At 41.5% G+C, this 23,776-nt stretch overlaps 1 protein-coding gene across 1 annotated transcript in view; it reads left to right on the top strand.

Moving 5' to 3' along the window:
- Positions 1-23,776, top strand: part of Fhod3 (formin homology 2 domain containing 3) — a 433,804-nt gene that overhangs the window by 292,002 nt on the left and 118,026 nt on the right. Inside the window, exons 10-11 of the mRNA XM_010638036.2 lie at positions 3,563-3,804; positions 23,259-23,360. Coding sequence (XP_010636338.1) covers positions 3,563-3,804; positions 23,259-23,360 — 344 coding nt within the window. The remainder of the gene's footprint in view (positions 1-3,562; positions 3,805-23,258; positions 23,361-23,776) is intronic.

Below are 23,776 nucleotides of genomic sequence, written 5' to 3'. Positions count from 1 at the left end.
GCAAGGACCCGAGTTCAATCCCCGGTAAAAAAAAAAAAAAAAAAAAGTGATTTTCAGGGGCTAAGAGGATGAGAAAATAGAAAGTTGTTAATCAACAGGCATATAGTTTTTTAGTAATGCAGGATGAATAAGGTCTAGAGATCTGCTATACAACATTGTTCCCATGGTTAACCAAATTGTTTTAAAATCTGATAAGAGACTAGATCTTATGGTAAGTGTTCTCACTACAATGAAGTAGAAAAAAAATGTTTAAAGTTAAAAAGACCATTTGGATCATTCAGTAGCCTCACAGACTTCTAGTAGTTATCACCGCAACGTTAAGCTGTTCCTAACTGCTCTCTTAGTTAAGCAGGGTATGCAAGCAATCAGCCATGGATCCTGGATCATATTTGGTTCTCACCTGCAATTTATGTTTTCAAGCAGTGTTCTGCATTTAACCAGAAGAGTTAGAAGCTATTTGGGGAACAAGTCCCACTGTCAATTGGGAGTGATTAGACATTTCTGCGCACGGGTTCCATTTCACTCTGCTCCTCTGGAAGGCATTCATTGAACTTGTACTTGGTCAGGCCTGACACTTGCACAGATTCTGAATAAGCTGATGCTGACAGCTGTCTTTCCAGATGTTTTCTATCACCTTTTATCCTAGAGTCCAAGCTGCATGCTCCCTAGCATCTGAAGAATTTTGAAGTGCCACCATAGCCCTAATTGTGGATGTGACATCTCTTCCGTCATCCCCATAAACTAGTGACCCTACGATTATTATTATAAAGACAAGCTATGAGTGGATGCCTGCCCCAGCTTTCATGGTGTATTGCCCCTGACTGCCAAGCCCACGGCTGCCATTGGGTGCCCTGGAATCCTGCACTTAATCAACCCTCTCAACCTTCCTCTCCCCCCGCCACTCCATCTCTTCTCCTTCTCCTCCTCCTCCTCTTTCTCCTGTTTCTTCTTCTTTTCCTCCTCCTTTTCATCTTGTCTTCTTCCTTTCCTCCTTCTAGGTAAGTATTTTGTCAAGGATCTGAACTTTAGAAAGCCTCAAATGAGTTCCACTTTGTGACACTGCCTTCACATTTTCCCAAGATTTCTCGTTTCACTCAAACTTTCTGGTTGTCTTCCTCATCCTTAACACAGGGCTTGAAAATAAATTTCACTTTCTGCACATACTGTGTGTCTCCCTGAAAGAAATTTTAAGAGGAATGTTATTTGATCCCTGGATCTCTGAGGTTGGACAAGGAATTAGAAATATCTGAACTCCACTTTAGACCCTAATCTTATCATTTCAAATGTATGCTTAATAAGAAGCAGAATCAACACTTCAGGTCAGAGTAAGTTCAAATGGTCTAGAGTTTTTATGTCAGAAACAAAGAAAAAAATAACTGACTAGAAATATTCAAAAATGCTGCTCTTGGTTAGGTATGTGGTCATACTCGAGCTTTTCCCACACAGCGCTATTTGAAGTTTTAAAGTTGAGATGACAAGTGTGATTAATCAAGTACATAATTTCATTTCTAGTTCCTGCAGGGACAGTAAAGAAGCAGAATTTCCAAAAAGTTTTTATAAAGAATGAGCTTTAGGTGAACTTTCATCAAGTCTTGCTTCAGACCTCTCAAATTTATGTTCGACTAGCAAACTCTGTGGGGTTTAATAGTCAAAAGGTCGTTAAATTGCTTTCCTATATGTGAGAGCTTATTATAAAATGTATGTGTCACATTGAAGAGATTACCCTAACTCCATCTCATCTGAAAGCAGGAACTGGAGAAAGGAGGAGGTGGGCAGATGGATGCACCCCTGTTCATAGGCTGTGAATATCAGATGCTAATAGGGCCCAAGGCACTGGGATGGCAGTAGCTAATTTGACCTGCCTTCATCTAGGCTCACTCACTAGTAGATGGACACAGGTATGAAAGCTTTGGGCATGGGGCATTTGATTGTTCAGTGCCTAGGTTTTCTGTGATAGGCAATGTCAAAGTCAAATAGCATGTTTAGCTGTGTGGCTTTTCACATCACTTACCCAGTTTCACACATGGCAGGATTGATTGTTCCTTAGTCACAGATCTAGGGAATTTGCACATTCACGGACTTGGGACCATGAGATCCACACTGAATCAGTCTGCTGAACTTGGTGGATCCTGGCCCACCTGGGTTGCCTAACCTGTTTTGTGTAATGGAGGAATTTATGGGTCCTAGGCTGCTTCATCTAAGAGCATAGTAGGGGGAAAACAGTCATACTGTGTTTCTCAAGTACCAGCCATGGAGAAGCCCTGGCCAAGATGCCTGAAACCAGTTTCCTCATCACAAATCTATAAATAAAAAATTGTTCTCACTTGGTGAATGAGAGGGAAGGCAAGTACTTTGCTCCAGGTCATACCTCTTTCATTAGTGACACAGCCACCGTGCACACAAAGATCTGGTCAACACCAAGACCGGTGCTCTTTTTACTGTGTAGCTTTGGAGAATATAGGCATAAAAAACTAAAGAAATCAGAGATGTAGATAAGCATGGTCTGCAGCTGGGAGTAGTGAGAGAGGCCAAGGCACACAGCTGGCTGCCAGAGTGGGGAACTGTGCAGAAGGTGATTTCTAACTGGAAGTGAGAAGATACAGAGTAGAATCTAGGACAGAACAAGGTCAAGAACTAGGCACGCTGGGCCTGTGCAGTGGGCATAGCTAGCCACTAGACTGAAATATCCCTTGGGAGAGACAGAGGGCAAAGTATATGGTGCTAGGTTACTGAGGTTTCCTCATAAAATCAGAAGTAAAAAATCATGTTGAGTCCTGTTTTTTTTTTTTTTTAAGAAGTGGCAAAGTGTAATGTAGTTATTCTCTGTACAAATATGAATCACTTTTAAGGCATTTTTAAAAATCCTTTTATTCTTAGAGGTCAAGTCTATTTCTGCTGTATGTCTTTGTGACTGCATGTGTAAGCTGTCTAGTATAAATGTAGGCTCTGCCTAGACCCTGAGACCATGACTTGAAGGTAGCCAAGGGCTAGCCTGATAGTGCAGCAGCTTTCAGTGAGGATTCTAGAATCAAATGACATATACCAGTGAACGAGGCGTCTCAGAAGGATGTCCAGGGAAGGCCACCTCTCACTTTCCTGGGTCTTATGTCCCTCGCCTCTTCTGTACTTTACTGAGCATGCTCTTGGAGAAAGGCAGCTCAGGAATGATAAGGATATGCCCCTCACTAGGTGTCAGGAGGGTCTCTAGTCTCGTGGACCAATGAAGAGCCATAGGAGGGCAAAGAAAGATGAAGGCCAGGGCAATTGCTGAGCCAAGGATAAATTAGACCTCATATAATTACAGATAATTCTGACTTCCTCATGATATCAGTTGTCCCTTTTTGTATCCGTTAGATTGGAAGTCATAAAAGCAGCACCTTTGAATTGTAGGTTGTGCTTGACCACTGGACTTGTGTGGCTGGGAGACTCTGCAGTGACTCAGAGGCCCAGTTTGGAAAAAGACAGCATTAAATACACACTGGAGTGAGTCTGATATGGACAACCAACACCTAGGAAAGGTTGTCAAGTCTGACTGTGCCCTGGGCACATTCTGATTTTTCAGGTGGCACTCAGGCATGAGGATGGTGACGAGACAGCAGAGCCACCCCCCAGTGGGCTCCGGGATCGGCGGAGAGCCAGCGTGTGTTCCAGTGGCAGTGGGGGTGAGCACCAGGGCCTGGACCGAAGGAGGAGTCGCAGGCATTCAGTGCAGAACATCAAGAGCCCATTGTCAGCTCCCACCAGCCCCTGCTCCCTGTCGGCTCCCACCTTCAAGCCCAGCCAAGTTCGAGATCTCTGTGAAAAGTAAGCATACACCAACTATGGGCAAGGGTGCAGGGTGCTGTTGGAAAGGAGGGAAGCCACCAGACACAGGTGCCCACCACCATTCCCTGCCTACTCGACACTTAGTGGCCCTGCCTCTGATCCTCTTCTCTATCATTAAGCCATCACCTTAGGGAAGTTCCCTTGCAAGGTGGCCCCTTTGACCCAATCCATGGGCACTCAAAGTGGTTCTGAAAAACACAGATGCTACCAAAAGATTCCCATGATGCTTTGGGGTGTGGGTCAAGTCTACTATTCCCAAGTGTATTCTTTCAGTACACTAGGATGTGTTGGGTTCGGTGGACCAGTCCACACCATCCACACAGATCCTGTGGGGGGATGACTGATCCATTCACTCCTACTGTCGGCAAGAGGGAAGCATTGGTCATGGCATTTGGCTAGAGCATTCTCCCTAATCAATGTTCCTGAGACCCAAATTTAGGTCACCTGGCTGTATGGTGAATAAATAGGATGACTTTAGTAAGGTCAGGCATCAAAATGGGTCCTTCCTTCCATCACTGAGGAAATACCCACCATCTCCATTGTAAAGAGATGGCCCACTCACTGTGGTACTCATGGAATCACATCAGAGTGTACAAGCCTGGTCTTTGGGTGCCTGCTGTCCAGGAAGGAGATGGGCATGGTCTGAGAGTGGCATGTAAATGTGCACAGTCCACACTGACATCCCTTTTCTGCCGCCTCCTAACCTTAAGGACCCTCCATTTGTGAAAGTCTGTGTGTATAGCCAGATGTATATTAGTGAAAAGAAGACCTAAACTTCCAGAGGGGAGAATGAAAACATTTGTCATGAGCATTGCATTTTGTGATTAAAGATCTTGACGAAAACTCAGTCAGAGCTCAAACAAAGGGCACCTGAAGAGCCCCCTCCCAGCACTGCTCCTAGCTAATGGCTTGAGATGTTAGCATGGAGAGAGTTTTGGACAATTCCACAATGGACAGAAACATCTATATTTAAAACTACTAAAGAGGCCGGGCATTTAGCTTGTGGTTCCACTGCCTGCCTTGCAAGCGCAAGGTCCCAAGTTCGATCCCTGGTACCAAAAAAAAAAAGCTAAAACCACTAAAGGTGCTGGGGGTAGAAGGGAGGCGGGCCTTATCAGCAATACTTCTTCTTGCTTTATTTGATGTGTGCCATGTTTGTTCCCTATTATTTGCTTTTCCACTTTGCAAAGGTCCTTGTGTTGTGTGAGTTCAGTGACAATGTCTTGTGATAAGTTGACAAGGATGATAACAGTGGAGAGCACTGTTGACAGTCTCTAAGTTCTGGGCTTCAGGGAGCTGAAAACAGGGGTCCATAGACCCTTCTCTGAATGTTGCTTATTTCATTCTTTTCAAATAGGGTGCATTTTTTTCATTTTATTGTAATTATTGTTTCAATGTGAAATTAGCATTTGAAGAAAAGTATATTTCCAAAAATAAAATATGTCATGCCTCTGATGATTATGGAGTGAATTCATCCATGGAAACTGTGAGAGGTGATTTTCCTGTAGCTCCACAGTAATAGTGCAGTTTTGGCCAATGCAAGAGTTACAGAGGCAAATGGTGAAAAGAAGGCACATGGAAACGATCATTGAATACATAGCTCAGTCACCTGTCCAACATCTGCACCTCAAAACAGTATTTTAGAGGGTCAGGGATTTAGCTCAATAGCACTGCACCTATCATGCCAGCATGAGGTCCTGAGTTTGATCCCAGGTTTAAAAAAAATAGTATTTTAGAATCAAGTAGCCCATTGTGTTCTGTCCCCTGTGGACCTGGAAAGGCACAGAAACATGCCTGACCTATGTTGTTCTTTGTCTATGTGAATGCCTTGGCCACACTTGCTGCTAGCTAGTAGCAACCTGCCTGCAAATGCCACATGTGAAGAATTTGAGGCTGGATTTTATCACTGGGACACAAGTGATGCCAGCACTTTTGAAAAGAAGGTAGAAAAAGTGAGAGTTTAGAGAGGAATTCATGTTGTTAAGATATGTGTATGGCATTCTCTATCTCAGCTGGTCCTTCTGTATCATTTGAATCTGATTCTCACCATGATCCTCTGTAGGATCCAAGTGTCATTATCTTCCTTTGTACAAGTGAGAAAATGTGCAGGTAAGGGCCTTGTGCTCATGGTAGGATGAGGAGTGGGCTGAGCCATGTATTGAGCCCAAATCCTTGGCCCTTGATTCTAAATGCTCACAACATAGTAAGCTACTTCCCAGGGTCTGGGGATTTAGCTCAGTGGTTCCGCCTCCTGCCTCTCAAGCACAAGGTCCTGAGTTTGATCCCCAGTACCAAAAGAAAAAAGAAAGCTACTTCCCAACCAATCACTCCTAAACATATGAATTACATGAGATTTATATGTCCAATCTTTTTAGAGAGAAAAGCTTTGGTTTATATACCATACAGGTATATTTTATTGAGGTAAATATAGAAATTCAAAGAACTAAAAAGGAGAAAAAAAATCTCAGTCTCCTCCAAGATGTATGTGTAAACCTGCTCAGCTATGTATTCATGTCATTCTAGTAAGGACTAATAAGACTCAGTTCTCATTGCTTTTCTTTGGTTTCTTACAAAATAGCATTCCGCACAGGTTGTGTGCCAAATAAAGGTGAATTTATTGGTCACCTAAGTGTCTTTATGGGACTCTGTGCCATCTTTGATTTAAAATTTATATGTCTGATTGATAGGAAGAAAAATTTAGGCCCTTTCAGTTATTACCGAGAAAATTATTTGGGGCATCTTATTGGAAAAAAATGTCTCTGATTTAAATTCTAATCATATATAATCAATTTTATGACTGAGTTTCTCTAGCCTAAAGCAAAAGCCAAGAGTTAGGGTGCATTTCCAGGCTTGGGCTCTTTCCTAAGTATTCCATTCCATCTACATACATTTTTGTTTGTGAGCAAAGTCTTTGGCCTGAATTTGCACCCCTCCCACCACCATTGTTTCCCTGTTCATCTGGACTGTTTCTCTGTCGACACATAAAGACTGTATGCCAGTCTTTCTGACATTGAACACGGCCTGGGATTTGGTGCACGAACTGTAAATTTCATCTTGTTGATTTCCACACAACATTCCAGCCTGTATTGGTAATTTTGAATTTCTTTCAGTCACTGATGTTAGCTGCTGTGCCATCCAGCATCCAGCCACGTGTATATTTCAGTGTACATGGAAGCGTGACCTTGTAGGTAGTGGACGATGACAACTGGTTGGGGAATAGAGAGTGCAGACTCATGGCCCACGCTCCAGAGATGAGTCTGAAAGCTCTCTGTCTGGACCAGAGAGTAAATTATTAAGCTTTGTGAGTCTTATAGTCTGTTGCAACTGCACAACTGAATCTTGCTTTTGGGGTACAAATGCTGCCATAAACAGATCAGCAAATGAGCATCGCTGTATTCCAGTAAGATTTTATTTATGGACACTGAGGTTTAATTTTATATGTTATGAAGTAATATTCTCTTGATTTATTTTCAACCATTAAAAATGTAAAAAACTATTTGTAGCTCACGGGTCATCCAAAACAGGTGGTGGGCCAGATTTGTCCTGCAGTCTGAAGTTTGCTAACCCCTGTTGTAACAGGCTGTGTTTCTTGAGGGAGGCTTGGGGGAAATGGCCCAGATTTGACAAGAAAGAACATGTAGGGTAAGAGAAAATCCCACTATACCATGTAAGAGGGCTGTAGTAACAGTGTTCTTAGGTTTGGGGATAGAGCAAAGAAGGAAAAGGAACGTGCCGTGAAGAGAGTAACATCACAGGGGGTCTTACTAACAGCTGACCATGAATTCCCAGGGCAAGTGGAAGAAGGGTAAGATTGATCAGACTGGGGGACACAGAGGGCCAGGTAGGGAGAAAACAACTGAGACAAATCTAGGGGAGCTTAGACTGTTAGAAAGGTTACTGCAAACTGGCATCAGCCCCAGTGGTCCCTTAAGGCCATGACTCTCAACCAAGGCTGATTTTGCCGCTCAGGGGACATCTGTATACATTTTTGGTTGCAGTAACTGAAACGGGGGTATCTGGCATCTAGAGGGTAGAGTCAAGGAATGCTGTTCTGTGATGCTCGGGACACCTGCTTGTCAAAGACTTAGTCTATCATGTCAACAAGGCTAAATCTGGGTAACCCTGACTTAGCATGTGATAGGCAATTGGTTAAAATTTTCACCTCTTTGAGCTGATGGTAAAGTAGAGAAAGCCTTGGCTATTGGAAAGGGTAGCTTTCTCAGAAGCAAATACAACTCTATGGGCCTTCCTTAAATATTCATGTGTATGAGTCAAAAGTATAACAGATCAGTTAAACCGCAAGTCTATATGAGTATTTCTAGTCAAGGGGTTCATTGATATTTTATTTAAGAATCTCATGGAGACAGTATTTCTTAGTGAGAAATGAAATATGAGATATTTTCAACAACTAACTGGTCACTCTGGGCCACATAGTGTAAAGGAGAATACTTTTTTTTTTCTTAATTGTATTTAGCAAAGTTTTATTATTCTAGTTCTCAAGGTGTATGCTGAAGCCTCTCAGGTACCCAAAGGTGTGACTAAATTTATGCTCCTTTCTGTAACCAAACATAGTTAGGTCTGACCAGCCTCATATCTATCACATTCCAAAAAACTGACACCATGGAATGTGACACCAGCATAAAGCAAGTTGGCAAGACATCGCTATGATTATATAACAGAGTTGTGATTTTCTACAACCAGGCATCATGCACCTGTTGGAAGAACAGTAACACAGCCTAGTAGTCTAACCACTACTGTTCTAGTGGAATTGAGGGTCAGCCATAGATAACTCTCCTCTTAGCTGCTGACGCTGGCAACCTATAGTCACAAAGTAAAATACAAGAACTGCCAGTTTTCCCATGTAAGTTTAGTAGGATTTAAGTAGATTAGGGATAAAGATAAAAATGTGTAATATATGTGGCACAGAAATGCTCTTTCTAATCGCAAAGTGATCATTGTGTAAACAAAGGCCGTGGGTGGAGTCAGGTTGTGGCTCAGCTTTGAGCTTATAGTCAGGAAGCCAGCAGTTGGACCTGTTGACACACCTAACCCTCAAGCAGCAGAGAAGAGATTCAGCCTAGCCTCAGCTAGACCTTGAGAGGGAATTAGAAGAGACCATGCCCAAGAGGCTTCAGGTTTAGAACATTGACCAGGGGACAGCTTACCCACCAGCAGCAGGGAGAAAGAGGAGTTTTTCAGGAGTACGTTGCAGAGGCAAAGTAGAGATACCAGCCTTAGGAGCTATCTGTACTTGGGGGTCATAAACAGGATTTGAATCAGTATGGTGTTTGACATAGGATAGACGTGTGAACAAGTGGTAGGACAAGTTCAGAGCCTGCTTCCACCATTACAGCCATGTGTGAACTTATACATGGCCACTGCCTCATACAGTAAGTGCCATCTAAGTAGCAACTCAACAGTAATAGCTATAACAACCTCTAACCTTTATTAAACACGTAATTATCTGCCAGGTATCATGCTAGTCACTTCTGTATCCGGTGTACTAACTCCACATTCACCATTACCTGTGGTGTAGTGGGTATTGTTACTGCTGCCATTGACAGGAGGGGAAATGAGACACAGGGAGTTGAAGTAATTTGCCCAAGGTCCCTCGGCTAGTATGTAGTAGAACTGCTTTTAAGGTTCAGTTCTGGCTTGCAGGGCCCATGCCCTCATAATTCTGTTTAACTGCCCTGATTTCTGTGATTCTGTAGAAATAAAACAAATATTCTGAGTGGTTGACAGGAAACAATTAGTAAATGCACTGTTGCCTTCTTTATTATTGCTTCTAGAATTGTCATATCAGTACATTTAAAAGCTATTGCTCAGTGTTCCATTATGTAGACATGCTATAATACTGTGGTGCTTTCATTCATTTTGCTATGGCTTCATTCCGATTTTTCCTGGTTCCAAATATTGTGGACATGAACATATGACCTGTTGACAGGATTTATACTTTATGCTTCTGTTAGCCTTTATACTTCTATAGGATAAATTCTTAGAAGTAGAATTCTATATCAATTCTATATCATTTTAAATATTGAGATCACCACATTATTTTTTAAAAAGGCTTTGCCAGCTTACCTTCCCACCATCAGCCTATTGTGACCATTTTTTCCATGCCATCACCAGCATCTTTTTTATAATTCTCAAAAGTGAAATGTGGCAACTCAGTGTTTTTTTTTTTTCTCATTGAGTCTATTGGTACATTTTAGGTATACAGTACAGTTACATTCATTATTGGGATCTTGTACCTTTACATGACAGGTCTTGGTTCTCATTTTTTCCCCTTGTCCCTGCCCTCCCTTCACCCCCTCCTCACCTCTCCATTTACAAACACTTTATTTCCATTTTTTCATTTTCTTATGTTTTTTTCTTTTAAGGCAACTCAGTGTTTTAATTTGCATCTTGTGATGTGTACTGAGGTTGTACCTCTTCGGTTGCCTCGTAGATTGTTATTGACATTTCCTTTTCTGATTATAGCCTGTTTAGACCCTTTGCTGATTTGCCTCCAGAATGTCCTATCTGATTTATTCAAGGTACAGATACTCGTGATTTTTCATATGGAAAATTTCAGGTACAAAAGTAGAGGAAATATATTCTCTATATATGTTAAATACTAGCTTTTTGACAATTTTACTCTGTATCTCAAATAGCTCTCAATTATAATCAATTCTCTAACCCTCTAGAATGTTTCAAGTAGTGACAATGTTTTATCTTTTGAGGATGAATTAGATTTGTTTAGAAAGAAAAATGATTCAGAAAAAGTTTATTTGAAATTTGTAATCCTAGTAAGCTATATTATTTATTGATTTTGATCCTGAAATCATATTGATTTGCTTGTTTTTCTCATAAATGGGCCCTGAGGACAGTTTCTGAAGAGGGGTTCTGAAAATAATCAGAACATTAACTGTGACATTGGAACAAGCCTTCCAGGTTTATCATAACTAATTAACCATTACCTTGGAGATGGAGGATGGACGGTATAGCGAACAGAAACTCATGGCTAGAAGGAAGCCACAATTGACTGTTGTTGGAACCTAAGGAGGAGCAGGGACTTATGCCTTCTTAGCATATTAGAAGCCCACAGCTGATGTCCAACAATGAGGGACTCAGAAGGATGATGGTATAAGGAGAGTCAAGCCTTGAGTGGGAGCTTTGGGGTGTGATTGAAAGGGATGTTGTTTTCTTTGTTTCTGCAGGAGTGGGATGAGGCATTGGCATGTGTCCACCAGCCACAGGAAGCGGTGGGAAAATGGGGGAGACTAATTTGGAACCCACTGGGTGGGTGAGCTCATCTGCTCTTATTTTGACAGGAAGGAGACACATTTGGATGCCTAAGGTCTAGGGCAGCACCTCACTGTCTGGCCCCTCACGCCTTATCCACAAGGTTTCACTGCCAGGGTTACAGATTTAATTCTCTTGTTATTTCCAAGGTCTGCAGTTTAAGAGTTGAGTACCCTTATCTCTTTCTTGGTAGCAACTGGCAATGAGCACCTGATTTGCAAGGAAGAAATACACTGTGGAACAAGTAGGTATTATACAATGTTAACCTACAAAATATGCTACTCCAGTGATTTGTTTGGTCCTGGCTCCTATGGGTAGGTTTGGCCACATGCAGGAAAGGAGCAGTTGTGGTGGCTGAGTACAGTGGCATGGTCTTCATTCTTAACTCTGTCTCTTTGTGTAAACTGAGGATGACGATTCCCTTTTAGGAGAGTTGTAGGAGAGTCAGGATAGACATAAAAAAATGTGCGCTTTGCCCTGTGTTGTTATTAATCACTCTGTGCCCTGAAGCCTTCCTGGATAGTGTCTATTAAGGAAGGTAATTGTTAAATAAATATGAATATGAACTGGAGAGAATATTGTGTGTACCAGCATCAACATGCTAGATGATTTCACAACAACAAGATTAGCACTGGTACCACGGGCAGCAAGTAGCTACTTGGGAAGATTTATCTGATAGTAACTGATTTATTATAAATGGGATTCACTGATGAGGGCTGTGACCTCCTGAAGAGAAATGATTGGAATATAGCCAGTGATTCTGAGATGTCCGAGCCTCATCCTGAGTGTTGAATATCTGGAGACAAGGCTGGAGGCAATGGAGCGTGAGCCTGGAAATGGGAGAAGCTGTCCCAGGTCAAGGCAGGAAGAAGTCACCTTTTGAACCCCTGATTTCTGGGGCAGGATGTATTCTTAAAAACTCACTGTGACCAGATTGCACATTTCTTTTTCCTCATTGAGTTTATTAGTACATTTTAGGTATACAGTACAGTTAACATTCATTATTGGGGTCTTGTACCTTTACATGACAGGTCTTGGTTCTCATTTTTTCCCTTGTCCCTGCCCTCCCTTCACCCCCTCCTTCCTCCCCCTTTACAAACACTTCATTTCCATTTCTTTATTTTCTCATATTTTTTTCTTTTCCCTTATTACCTTTCCCCTACTCTTCCCATTTTTCCTACACCTTTAGCCCCTTTCTTCCTATTTCACATTGTCTATTGTATCATTAGGATCTTATGTACTATTATAGTTTATTCACACCAGAAGATTGCACATTTCTTGAGGGCTTGGACTTTGCTGCATTGAATTTGAAGATCTATCAAGGTTCTGAGGAAATTGACAGACCTTTATTCTTAAAATCAAGTAGAGCTACTGGTTTTAAGTGGAGAAGTTGGGTGAAAGTTTTGTTTTGACAAGAGCTGGGAGCATTGGAGAAAGCAGGCTGAAAACAGGAAGACCAGGACAGGGCTAGAGCAGCATCCAGGGTGAATGGAAAGGGCAGGATGAGATGCAGGGAGACACCGTTTATAGGACCATGACTGTATTGCATGGTGAAGTAAAAGCTGATTCTAAGGCAACCAGTAACCCAAGGTTATGAGTTGGCTGAAAGAATATTCAGTAAGCTTTGGTGTATTAAATTTGAGGTATCCATGGAAAAGACAAGCAGAAATCCCCACAGGGAGTTGGATAGGCACTTCTGGAACCCAAATACCTGTAGGTGATGGATGACAGCCAGGCTCTAACCCAGAAAAAAAAAACTGGTGAGCAGAGAAGCAGGTGATAAATCCCTGGGAAAGAAAGGCAGAATTATCATCTTAGGAAATGGTGAAACTGAGACTGTCACCCCTTGCCAAGTCAGCAAAAATTTGCATCTCTTATCTTCCATTGTGTTTCTCCAGCTGTAGAGAACTCCTGTGATACAAGGTTTCAGGAAGAGACTAGCTGTTCTCTTGGGAGTGGTGTGCACACACTTTAGAGAGGAGGCCAGGTTCATGTTCTAGTCAAATCTTTGACTGGCTTCTTTCAGGACGAACTTGGGCAATCTGCACAGATGTGGGCATGAGTGATCATGTTGGAGGCATCTCTCTCCTTATTGCCCGTGCAGTTCCCAGAATCCCTTCAGAAATAGAGCAGAGACTCTCTAACCAGTACTAAGTAGGGTTGATTGAGTCCAGTCATGGATAGAGGAATGAGACTGACTTTGCTTGATACCCTGGGGATAACTACACTGATGAAGGCTGAAAATGCAGGGAAATAAAACCTGGAAAATCTAGGTCGAAGAGGTCAAATGAGACAGCAAAAAAAGACTTCTCTACTGGGCACAGGTGATGCTGGTGAATTGTTTTGCAAAGGCACCCTTTGGAGGTAAGCTTTGGAAGTTGAAGAGAATGAACCAAAAGACACTTGTGGCCTGAGGTCATCCTTGTCTCACTCCATGTGCCTGGTGAGCTGATGGTGATGCCAGAAACATCACGTTCATGTTGAAAAATATTTACTGTTTCTAAATGAGGTCTTGTTTATATTTCAGAGACTGGTCTGAATTAACCTGAGCCAGTCAAAGTCCAAAAGCATCTAGTGGCGCCCTGTAACATCCATTTTTTTCCCCTAATGGTGGATGTGGGCCATGTGGGACAGGCAGGGAGAGTGATGAGGCCAGACACAAGCTGGTGGACTCCCTCTACACATGAATGCAGACAGAAGGACCAACCATGTTCAGGGAGGTGAGAGAAGAAAGTAATGGCTTCTTTCAATTCTTAAAGAGAAGCAGCATTTTCCCCCCAGCCATTTATCTTAAGGAGTGATAGCACAGCATAGTTATTAAGAGCAGGACGGTAGAGGTGGGCTCTCTGGTTTCAACCCTGGCTTACTAGTCATGTGCGCAGGAGTGAATTCCTTACCCTCTCTGTGTCTCAGCTTCTCATCTGTGAATGAAGGTTGTGGATAGTACCTACCTCAGAGGTTCCTGTGAGAATTAAAGGAGTGAAACATGTAGACTGCCTTGCACGAGGGCACCTGGCACAGAAAGTAAGTAAATAGGATAAATAAGCAACTGCAGTCCCTTTCCCCCAAACCCCTCCTCCCCAGAGACTGTTTCCTCCCAGAGAGACCCTTTGGGGCAGGACTAAGCAAAGAACAAAAATGCCTGGTCTTGAGCCTCAGTGCCCTGCAGAACTTTAGGAAGCCTGGGCACACTGGGATAGGCATCTGCAACCTTTTCCCAGAGAGAGCTGCCTCACAAAGACACAATAACTCAGTTAGGAATCCAGAGACAGTTATATCACACTTCAGGAATATTCAAGTATAGACTCCCCATTGCCCCAGAGAAATAATTTCATTCCTGAGGTTTTCTTTCCAGCCATGTGGTTCTGGTTTTATAAACATAAGATTAAAAGTTGACTAGAGATGAGCTCCCATAAGGAAGTGGCCAGTCCAGGCCTGCCACATACCAGCATTTATCTCCCAGAGGTCCTTGGACAGGACAGGGTGGTGTAAGAGGTGCTTTGGCTGTGCGCCATAGCCAGGACTCCCAAGGTGAAACAGTTACGAATTGGACTTGAGAAGCTGCTTTTCTACATTTTTTAAAAAGCTGTAGCAGGCTTTGTAAAATTGCCTTTCAATTAGAAGGGCAAATAATTTGAATCAGAAAAACAAATAATGTAGTGGGACCTACCTTTGTCTGTGTGTGTTTTTGGACATGGGTCCACATCCCCAACAGCATGTTTCTGGAAGTAAATGAGCAAGCCCTCAAAGCTGTAGAGGAGAAGCCGAGATACTGGATGTGTCTATTCCAGAGTAGCATTAGTATTGACATTTTATGAGCTTCAGTGTTTAATTACCAACTTGAGTTTGTTGAAACAGGAACACTGATGGAACAAAACCATATTCATTCATTTACTTCTATTTTTTGTGCCTATCATATTCTTAGATCTGAGGATATAGTGGTGAACACGACCCTTCTGAAGCTCATAGTCTAATGAATAGGTGTGTAAGTGAATATTACAGCAAGCCAATATTGTAGCCTTGGGGGAGGACTTTTGAAAGGAACAAATACATGGCTGTGTGCAGAGGGTAACATGCTTACAAGGACCTACGTGGGAGGTGCATAGGGAACCGGACAGGCATAGTCACTAAAACATCACTTAAAATAGCAAAGAACAGAACTGAGGAATGCAAGAAGAGATGTCTATCTGCCTGTGGAGATGGGAAGGTGGGAGGGGAAGGGAAAGTAAAATGGATCAAGATGCAATTCCCCACGATGAATGCATTTATTATGTGCCACAAACATATGCCAATAAAAAGGGGGAAATATATATAACAAACAACAACAAAGAGATTGAAGGGAAGGGAAGGTGGAAACAGGAGTGTCGGTGGGGGGGGCGTCTATGGATGCAGAACTCCAGGGAAACTTTGGCAGCTTGGACTAGGGCAATGCTTCTCAACCCTGTAGAATCCCTAAAACAGCCCCTGCCCCTGCCTTACCCTAGAAGAGTTGCACGCAATTTCCAAAATGTACAGAGCATTCACGTTTAAGATAGTGTAACTTAGCTGGGGATTTAGCTCAGTGGTTCTGCCACCTGAGTTCGATCCCTGGTATCAAAAAAAAAAAAAAAGTGTAACTTACAGTTATGAGTGACTAGGCTGGAGATTGTCAGTGGCTGCGACTGTAGCTGTGGTGAGATGTGGATGGTTTCAAGACTATGTGAAAGGAAGAGTCCGCTCTATGGCTGGCTTTTCCAGATTCCTCTTCCTGTACTAGGATAGGCTCAAACCTGTTTTGAAACAGTGGAAAGTCTGTGAGTGTGCAGGGCACCATGAGGACAGGTGACATTCATCTAGTTCCTTGGGTGATGGTCTATGTAGGTAGTTCTGGCCCTTTTACTGCTCTTTATTCTTTTTCTGTTACTTCCTTTGGATATAATTCATTCTTTGTGGGCATCTTTACCAGTAGACAGTCAGTGAAGTAAAAAGTAAACGCTACCCAAACAAATCCATGTGGTTATTGTTGGTAGTTTGAGGGCATGACTTGAAGGGGCAGAGAACAGAAAATGAGGTTGTTGGGAAGAACCCTGGCTGAAATACTACATATGGGGTTTATCTCTACATGCCAATTATCTGTAGCTGACTGCCATATTAAGAGTTGATTGTGGTGTGTTCAATTCCAAAACATGTGAAAGAGAAATTAGAAGTTTCAAGATCAAACTGAGTCATAAATTAAAAGATATTACCACACACTGAAATGCTGAAACACATTTGGCCTCCTCATAGTAGTTACACGTGATATCTGCTTCTTAAATATGCAAATATCATTTCTCCTTCACTTCTGTAAGACTTCCTCTTAAGTACCCCCTTTTTCTTATTGGTGAAAGGGATGAGACAGAAGATACATAAAAAGTCCCATTACTGGCTGAGTATCTCTTATCCAAGATGCTTGGAATAGAAGAGTTTTGGACTTTGTAGTTTTTCAGATTTTGGAATTTTTCCATTTATATAATGAGCTGTCTTTGGGTAGAGAACCCAAGTATAAATATGAAGTTTGTTTTGTATACACCCTATACACCTAGCTTGAAGGTAGTTTATACAATATTTTTAATGCACCTGTGTTTGACTGAGATCCATCACATGAGGTCAGGTGTGGAATTTTCCACTGGGGACATCATAATCAGCCCTCAAGCACTTTTGGATTTGGGAGCATTCAGATTTCACATTTTTCAGATAAGGGATGCTTAACACTATTTTCATTTAGAACAATACTGGTCAGAAATCACATTCGATTAGTAATTGTATAACAAGGAGAAAGTATCTGATGTCCATGCGATTTCATTTCTTCAGCTATAATGGACCACTAGAGTTTAAGGGGTTACACAGTGTTTCTTAAGTGAGATAAGAGAACCACTAGATCCACTAAAGTCTCAGGACAGATTTAAGCCACGTCTGAAGCAGGTTCTTTGAAGGCCATTCATTTAGGGCTACGCTCAGAGTACCTGCTGTTTCTCAAAGTTCTTGGAGAACTGCAACGTACCTTCATCCCAGTTTCCCTTCTGCTCTCTCAAAATTCTCAGGAACATTTAGAGTAATTAACTAGTATCTGTGGCTGTGGACAGTGTTTTTTACTAACATGTTTTATTAACACAAAGCCAAGGTGTATACAAAAGAATGCGGAAGATGCCTCAGTCTCCAGCTATATCACTGGATTAATTTACTTTACACCTAAATAAATCTGGAATTCCAACTACTAATTGCCTTTTTTCCCCCTATTGATGTTTATAATTTAGTAGAATTAAATTCTATTGTATTAAACTCTGCATTTCAGTAGTATAAATGTGCTGAGTCCATTAATGTTTGATTAACAAAACAAAACTAAATATGGCTTTTGCACTGAAGTGCTGGCTAGTAGTCCAGCTTCTTGGGTATGTTCAGGATCCGTGAGCTATACTTTATGCTCCTTCTAAACTGTGCATGCTACAGGGACAAGAAATACTTTCCTGTCTAACTTTGGGCTCTCACCATGGAAACATCAGCACAACAGCTGGGCTCTGTTAAATGCTTTTTCATTCACTTGGCTGGTACAAATCTTTTGAGGGAACTTTCATTAGGTGGATAACAAAACTATTTTTAAATGAAATTATTGTTTCACTTGGTCAGATATGTATTGTAACTGATTAAGATCACTAATTGGAAATTTTCAACCTCATCTTGGGCAACCTAGAAACAGCCTTAAAGTAACAAAGTATGTCACGGAGAGGTTAAGTTTAAACTGCAGTTTAAGTGTTTGGTAACAGAATGATGCAAACCTTGCCCAAGGGGGCACTTTTTTGGTCATAAATTTAGCTAAATGTTTCTATGAAATATTTTTTCATCTAATTATGATATAAGTTGTATATATTTTATAGAACTAAGTGGGACATTTGAAATGTCTGTAAAATCTTCTCTTTTCCTGGATCAGTTCTTCCTTGGCCTCCTGAATTTTGCTTTAACAGTACTATGGATATCTTTTCAGGTCACTTAGGTTTCCAAGGTTGAATAATTCCTGGCATAATTAGTTGTGTGTCTTCTTTCTCACCACACTGTAACACAATAGTGGAGACTATTTTTTTTAACCTCTATGGGTCTTGCACATAATATGTGCTCAATAAAACTTTCATTAGATAAAGAAAGCTAGAGCCCTTACCTCATAGTTAGACTGTTCTGTTCTCTTAAAATTTTTGCTTTATTACCTACTTTTAAAACATCTTAATTATAGAGGTTTGGATTAATCATAATCCTTGGTTCATGGTATATTGAACCTCGGTTCATTGGCCTGTGTATGCCTCTCTTCTAGTTTATTTTTATATATTCACTTATTAACATGATAATACTGTGGCCTATCTAAAAACAGATCATTAGCCCTAACTTACATCTAACTATGTATTTCTCACTCTCCTATCCATAGGCTTGGTAGCCAGCATCTAAATATGTGTTCATCATTGTCTTTGGGGGTTTGGTTTTGTTTTTTGCTTAAAGATTATCACACATATGAATACCTAAATAATATAGAGGGTTGGTTTTTTTGAGCTTTATAAAGAAAAAGGTATCGTGCTGTGTGTTCCTTCTCAGACTTGTGCTCCTCACTCCGCATGCGTGTCAGATAGTCGTCCACCTGGCCATGTGAAGCTCACTGTCCAGAGTTTACCGCAGTCACTTTGTACTTCTTCCTGTGGGCGAGCATGTGGGTCATTTCCAGCTTTTGACAATTACTCACAGTGCTGTGGAGAGAAACCTTGGACCCATCTTGAGGCACATGTGCTCAGTGCCCTAAGGGAAGATTTCTTAGCTTTGGCACTGTTGGCATTTTGGACTAAGGAGTCTTTGCTGTGGTTGTGCTCTTTGCATTGTGGGATGCTTGGTAGCCTCCCTGGCTTCTGCCCACTAGACTGTAGTCATTCTTCTTCCACCCAGTGGTGTCAACTGAAAATGTTTCCAGACACTGACACTGTATATCCCTTGGGGAGATGGGGACAGAGTCACCCTAGCTCAGAACTCTGGCCCTCAGGTATCGCAATGCCACTTTTAAGTCATGACATGAATGCTTAGCTTCATAAAATAATGCCAGTTATTTTGCCAGTCATTATACCTCTACACATGCCTATCAGCAGTAGAAAAGAAACAGTGGACCATTTTCTTCAGCACTTGGTATGATCAGACAGTTTTGCCAAGTGGCATTAAAAAATGATACCTCATCAAGGTTTTAAATTATAGTGCCCTGATTTACATACATTAAAATATACTGTGTACACATTTATTGGCTTTGTTCATGTATTTTGCCCATTTTTATAGATAGGGTTTTTAATTCTTTTTATATATTGTGGCATGCGTTTGTCTGTTAGATGTAGTACAAATCCCTCTCCTAATTTACTACTTAAGTTTCTTTACCCTGATTGCTTTGATCCTAGAACATGACTCAGTGCTCTCCTGAGGGTGTGTCATGCTTTTGAAACAGCTCAACAATACTCTTCCCCTTTTCATTTATCTTTTTGAAGCCTAAGAGATGTGACATTAACCTGAGACCCAAATTTGGGAAAGTTAAATTGACTTTGATGGAAACTATGCCCTATAGGATTGGTTGGAGTAGGGCCTCTGGTTTGCTTTTCTAAGATGAAAAATGTGGCTTCAAATCTGAGATCATTTGTGGTAAAAAGGAAAATACCTAATGGATCCAGAACAAGCTGTGCCTAACAGCAACTGCCCTACCATTTGTGATAGGGAGGCTATTACATCTCACACATTATGGGTAGATTTATTGTGGGATTCAAGTATGTGGATTCTAAAAGGGAGGCAGTGTCGCATGTAGGCAAAGCTAACTGTCTTCAAACATCTGGACACAGCTGTTTGGGAGGGAGAAGGATCAAAAGACAGAGCTAAAGTAGGTAGAAGTTAGAGGGAAAATGTTGCTGTCAGTGGCTTGGAATGCTTTGCAGAGTACTGTGCCTTCTTCCTTTGGGAATCAGAGTCCTGAGTGTCTGTTGGTGCTGAGGGTAGAGATTTCCTCTGAGGACTTGAAGATGCTGATGACAATGTGATCAGAAGTAAGAGTTAAACAGATTTGCTTGTTATATTCCAGGCCTTTTCGAGTGCCTTTACATATTAATGCTATCCGCTTAGGAAGGAGGTGCTGTTACTACCCCATGTAGGGATGAAGTAAGTGGGTCCACATTTGGTTGGTTGCACAGCTCTAGAGTGGTGGGGTGCAGAGCAAACTCTGGCAGCCTGGCTCCAGAGACCCTCAGGATCTGTCTGGGAGAGTAAATGGAATCAACTCAATTTGGAGGGAGGGCCTCAGTGTTTTCTTTTAAAGGGGAGAAATCCAGGGTTGTCAAGGTAGAGGACATGCTAGGTAGCAAAGTAATGACATCAGTAGACTTCTCATTGAGCTGGACATTGCAGGAACAGTGTTGAACTTGGTGCTGTGGGAGCATGTGGAGAAGAAAAGGACCAAGGCTCATGAAGGGTGACGTACGAAGGCATGCTGTGCCACGCCAGAAAAGATAGACGTGCTTGTCTGGGCTTCAGGGACTGCAGGGTGGATGCTGTGCTCACTGTTCACTGGTCTCTTTGTTTCTGAAGGAGGCAGCTGAAATCCAGGATCCTGACATATGACTTTGAGGTTGTATTACTAGTTCTGTCTTCCTTTCTGCCATGGCTAGTCAGCCACTAAGTTCAGCCAAATCTGCTTTAAGCCTTTCGAGATCAATTTCTTCCTCTTTAGTTGCACCTTTGTTAACCTAACTATATTATGCGATTCTTTTTTTTTTTCTTTATTGGTACATTTTAGGTTCTTTATTGAAGTGTCCATGATCTTACTTCCAAAACTTGACAAGCACATTTTAAGGAATGAGAATTATGGATTGGAATCTAGCTGTATCAAAAGGATAATACATTACCAGGAAGTGAGTCTTTACTCTCGGTATCCAAAGTTGGCTTAACATTTTAAAAAATACAGTCTTTGTAATTTGTTGTAATTTCAGAAAAGAGAAAGATCATGATTATCTTCATAAACACATACAAAAGTATTTGACAATAGACACTATTAAAAGACCTTGAGATAAAAACAAAATTTCTAAATAGAATAGGAAAAGCACTAACTCGCAAACAAAGCAAGATAATTAGGACCTCATTAAGGACTTCTACTCATTGAAAGACATCAGGAAAGTGAATGCAAAGGCAATAAACAAAGGGAAGTGAGATTTGCAACACATACAAATGCCAGAGGACTTGTATCCAAATTATATATTTAAAAAAAAAGACTTCAAAAGGAAAAAGGAAATCTGGTTTTGAAAAAAGGAGAGAAGTACTTAAACATTTCAAAAAAGGACATCCAAATGGGCATTAAAAGTATGACAGTGTGCCCAACCTCATTATTCATCAGAGCAAGCAAACTAAAGCCAGTGCAGCATCACTACACAGAAATGAGATTGCTAAAATGAAACAAACAAAAATATCAAGTCTTGGCAAGCACGTAGAGCAACCAGAATGCTCATTTACTACTTAGCAGAATATAAATTAGCCTGACCATTTTTGAAAAATAGAACTTCCTAAGAGAGATGAACTCAGGTGTATTTTATGACTCAGGTCATATATTTACCTGTGCACAGGTCATATATTTACATTTTCACCAAAAGACATGCACTATAATGTTCATAATAGCACTATTCAGAATAACTCAAAACGTAAAAGTATCTAAATGTCATCCACAGTACAATGGATAACTAAATGTTGGTATATTTGTATAAGACAATAATATATAACATTAAGACTACGTGATCTTTAAGTACGTACAGCAATGTGGATGAATCCCACAAGTATAATGCTAAAAGAAGAAAGCTAGTCATGGTATTATTGGATAGAGAAGAAAACCAAGCAAAACTACCTAGTGCTAGCTGTTGTGAGATGGGGAAGGGAAGTAATTGTAAAGGACCATTAAGAGGTTGCTGGTTATATCAGTACATTTATTTGTGAAAATTCAGTTATTTGTATACTTTTCTGTATGTATTTGGTAGTTCAGTAAATGGAAAAAGTAGTTATGGAGACTAGTGCAAAAGAGTTAAAGATCTTGAAAAAATGATGGGAAAGTGAGAAGTAATGATTCAGACCAAGGGCAAGAATGGTGGACATTTACAAAGAAGAACTGGAATACTGTGCAGTTGAGGAGTCATAGTAGAAGGGTGGATGGGGGCTGTGTTAGGAAGGAGCAGTGGATTAGTTCTGTGTGATGAGGTCCAGGGGATGAAGAGCTAAAGGGAGGACAGGCAAAGGTTCCTGGAGTTCAGGAAGGCAAAGGATTGAGAGCCTAGCAGGGCTTTGTGAAGCTGTTCTCCACAGTGATGTAAATCAGATGTCCTTAGTTCGTAGAGGCCAAAGGAAAGTAGTGATCCAGCTATCAAAGTCTTTAATCTGTACCCTGTTAGCGGCAAGCACAAAGCCTAACTTAAGCTACCTTAAGCAAAAAAGAATTTATCATTTTCCGTCAGTGGAAGGCCTAGATGGAGCTTCAGAACTGCTGGTTGTCGGTGTTACAGTAGTCATGGAGACTGTTTTCCCTTCTGTACCCTGAAGGTGACATGAATTGGCTGCATCTGGAACATGTACCCATGAATGGGGGTGGATCTGCCCTCTGGAACCAGACTGACAATGAGGAGGTGGCTTGCTGAAGCTATATGTCCACTGTGGACATTAGACAGTGCCAGACTGTATGACTCTTCATGATTTCTAACCAAGAGGGGTACAGTGAAGAAATGAGGGCTCTGGTTAAACACAGGAGCTGGTCATCACCAGGAACATTTTTCTTTTTTGGATGAGTCTGTGTAAAAGCAAAAACCACAAAGGCGGCCTCCCCAAGGCCAGAATGCTCTAAAATGTGTGTGGGGTGCAAGGTAGTGGCATCCAGGCAACTTGACAAAGAAATCTGACCTCTTCTGGGTCGTGGCATCTCTTGTCTGTGTTTAAAGTTCCTTTTCTCAGAACCGTCTGCTGTATGCTAACAGGTTGACAGAGCTCTTCCTCATCTCAGCCACCTGGGGTTGCTCCTTTTGTTTTGCTTGCCTATTTGTATGTTCATCTTGCTTTTCCATCTTGTCTCTGTGTGCATTTCTCTTTTCCTGGCCTTGTCTCAGGGATGAGGAGGAGGAAGAGATTGAGGAAGAGGATCAGCCAGTCACGGAGCCCAATTCAGAGGAAGAGAGAGAGGACGATGCCCAATGCCAGGGCAAGGACAGGTACTGAGGGCTGGACCCTCTCAGGCTCACGCTAAAAGCTTGAGGCTCCTTTATAAATAGTTTGCTGCCACCACCTTTTAGCAATCTGCTCCCTTCCTCAACAGCTTGCATTTGAAAACTTGCACTTACCTGGTCCATAGAGCCACAAGATGAAAGTCTTATAGAAATAACAGCACACTTTCATTTGAGATCTGAGTTTTTTATTCAAATCCTGCTTTACTGACCGCACTTTATAGAAAAAAAAAATCACCCAATTGGTTTTCTCCTCACTGTTCTCTCTTTACCTGAGTGTTTAGCTCAACCAGATTGATGGTAACTAAAAAGGCTCTTCTTCTGCTAAACAGTTTAAGCTTGTCAGCTCTGCAGTAAAATTCCCATGGGACCCCTCTTCCTGCTTTTAGCTAGTACAATGTTAG

The sequence above is a fragment of the Fukomys damarensis genome, unplaced genomic scaffold (assembly GCF_012274545.1).
Source record: "Fukomys damarensis isolate Sample0158 unplaced genomic scaffold, DMR_v1.0_HiC HiC_scaffold_30, whole genome shotgun sequence".
Classification (NCBI taxonomy): Eukaryota; Metazoa; Chordata; class Mammalia; order Rodentia; family Bathyergidae; genus Fukomys; species Fukomys damarensis.
Note: the sequence above shows the minus strand (reverse complement) of the source record. Positions and strands in the feature narration are given on the sequence as shown.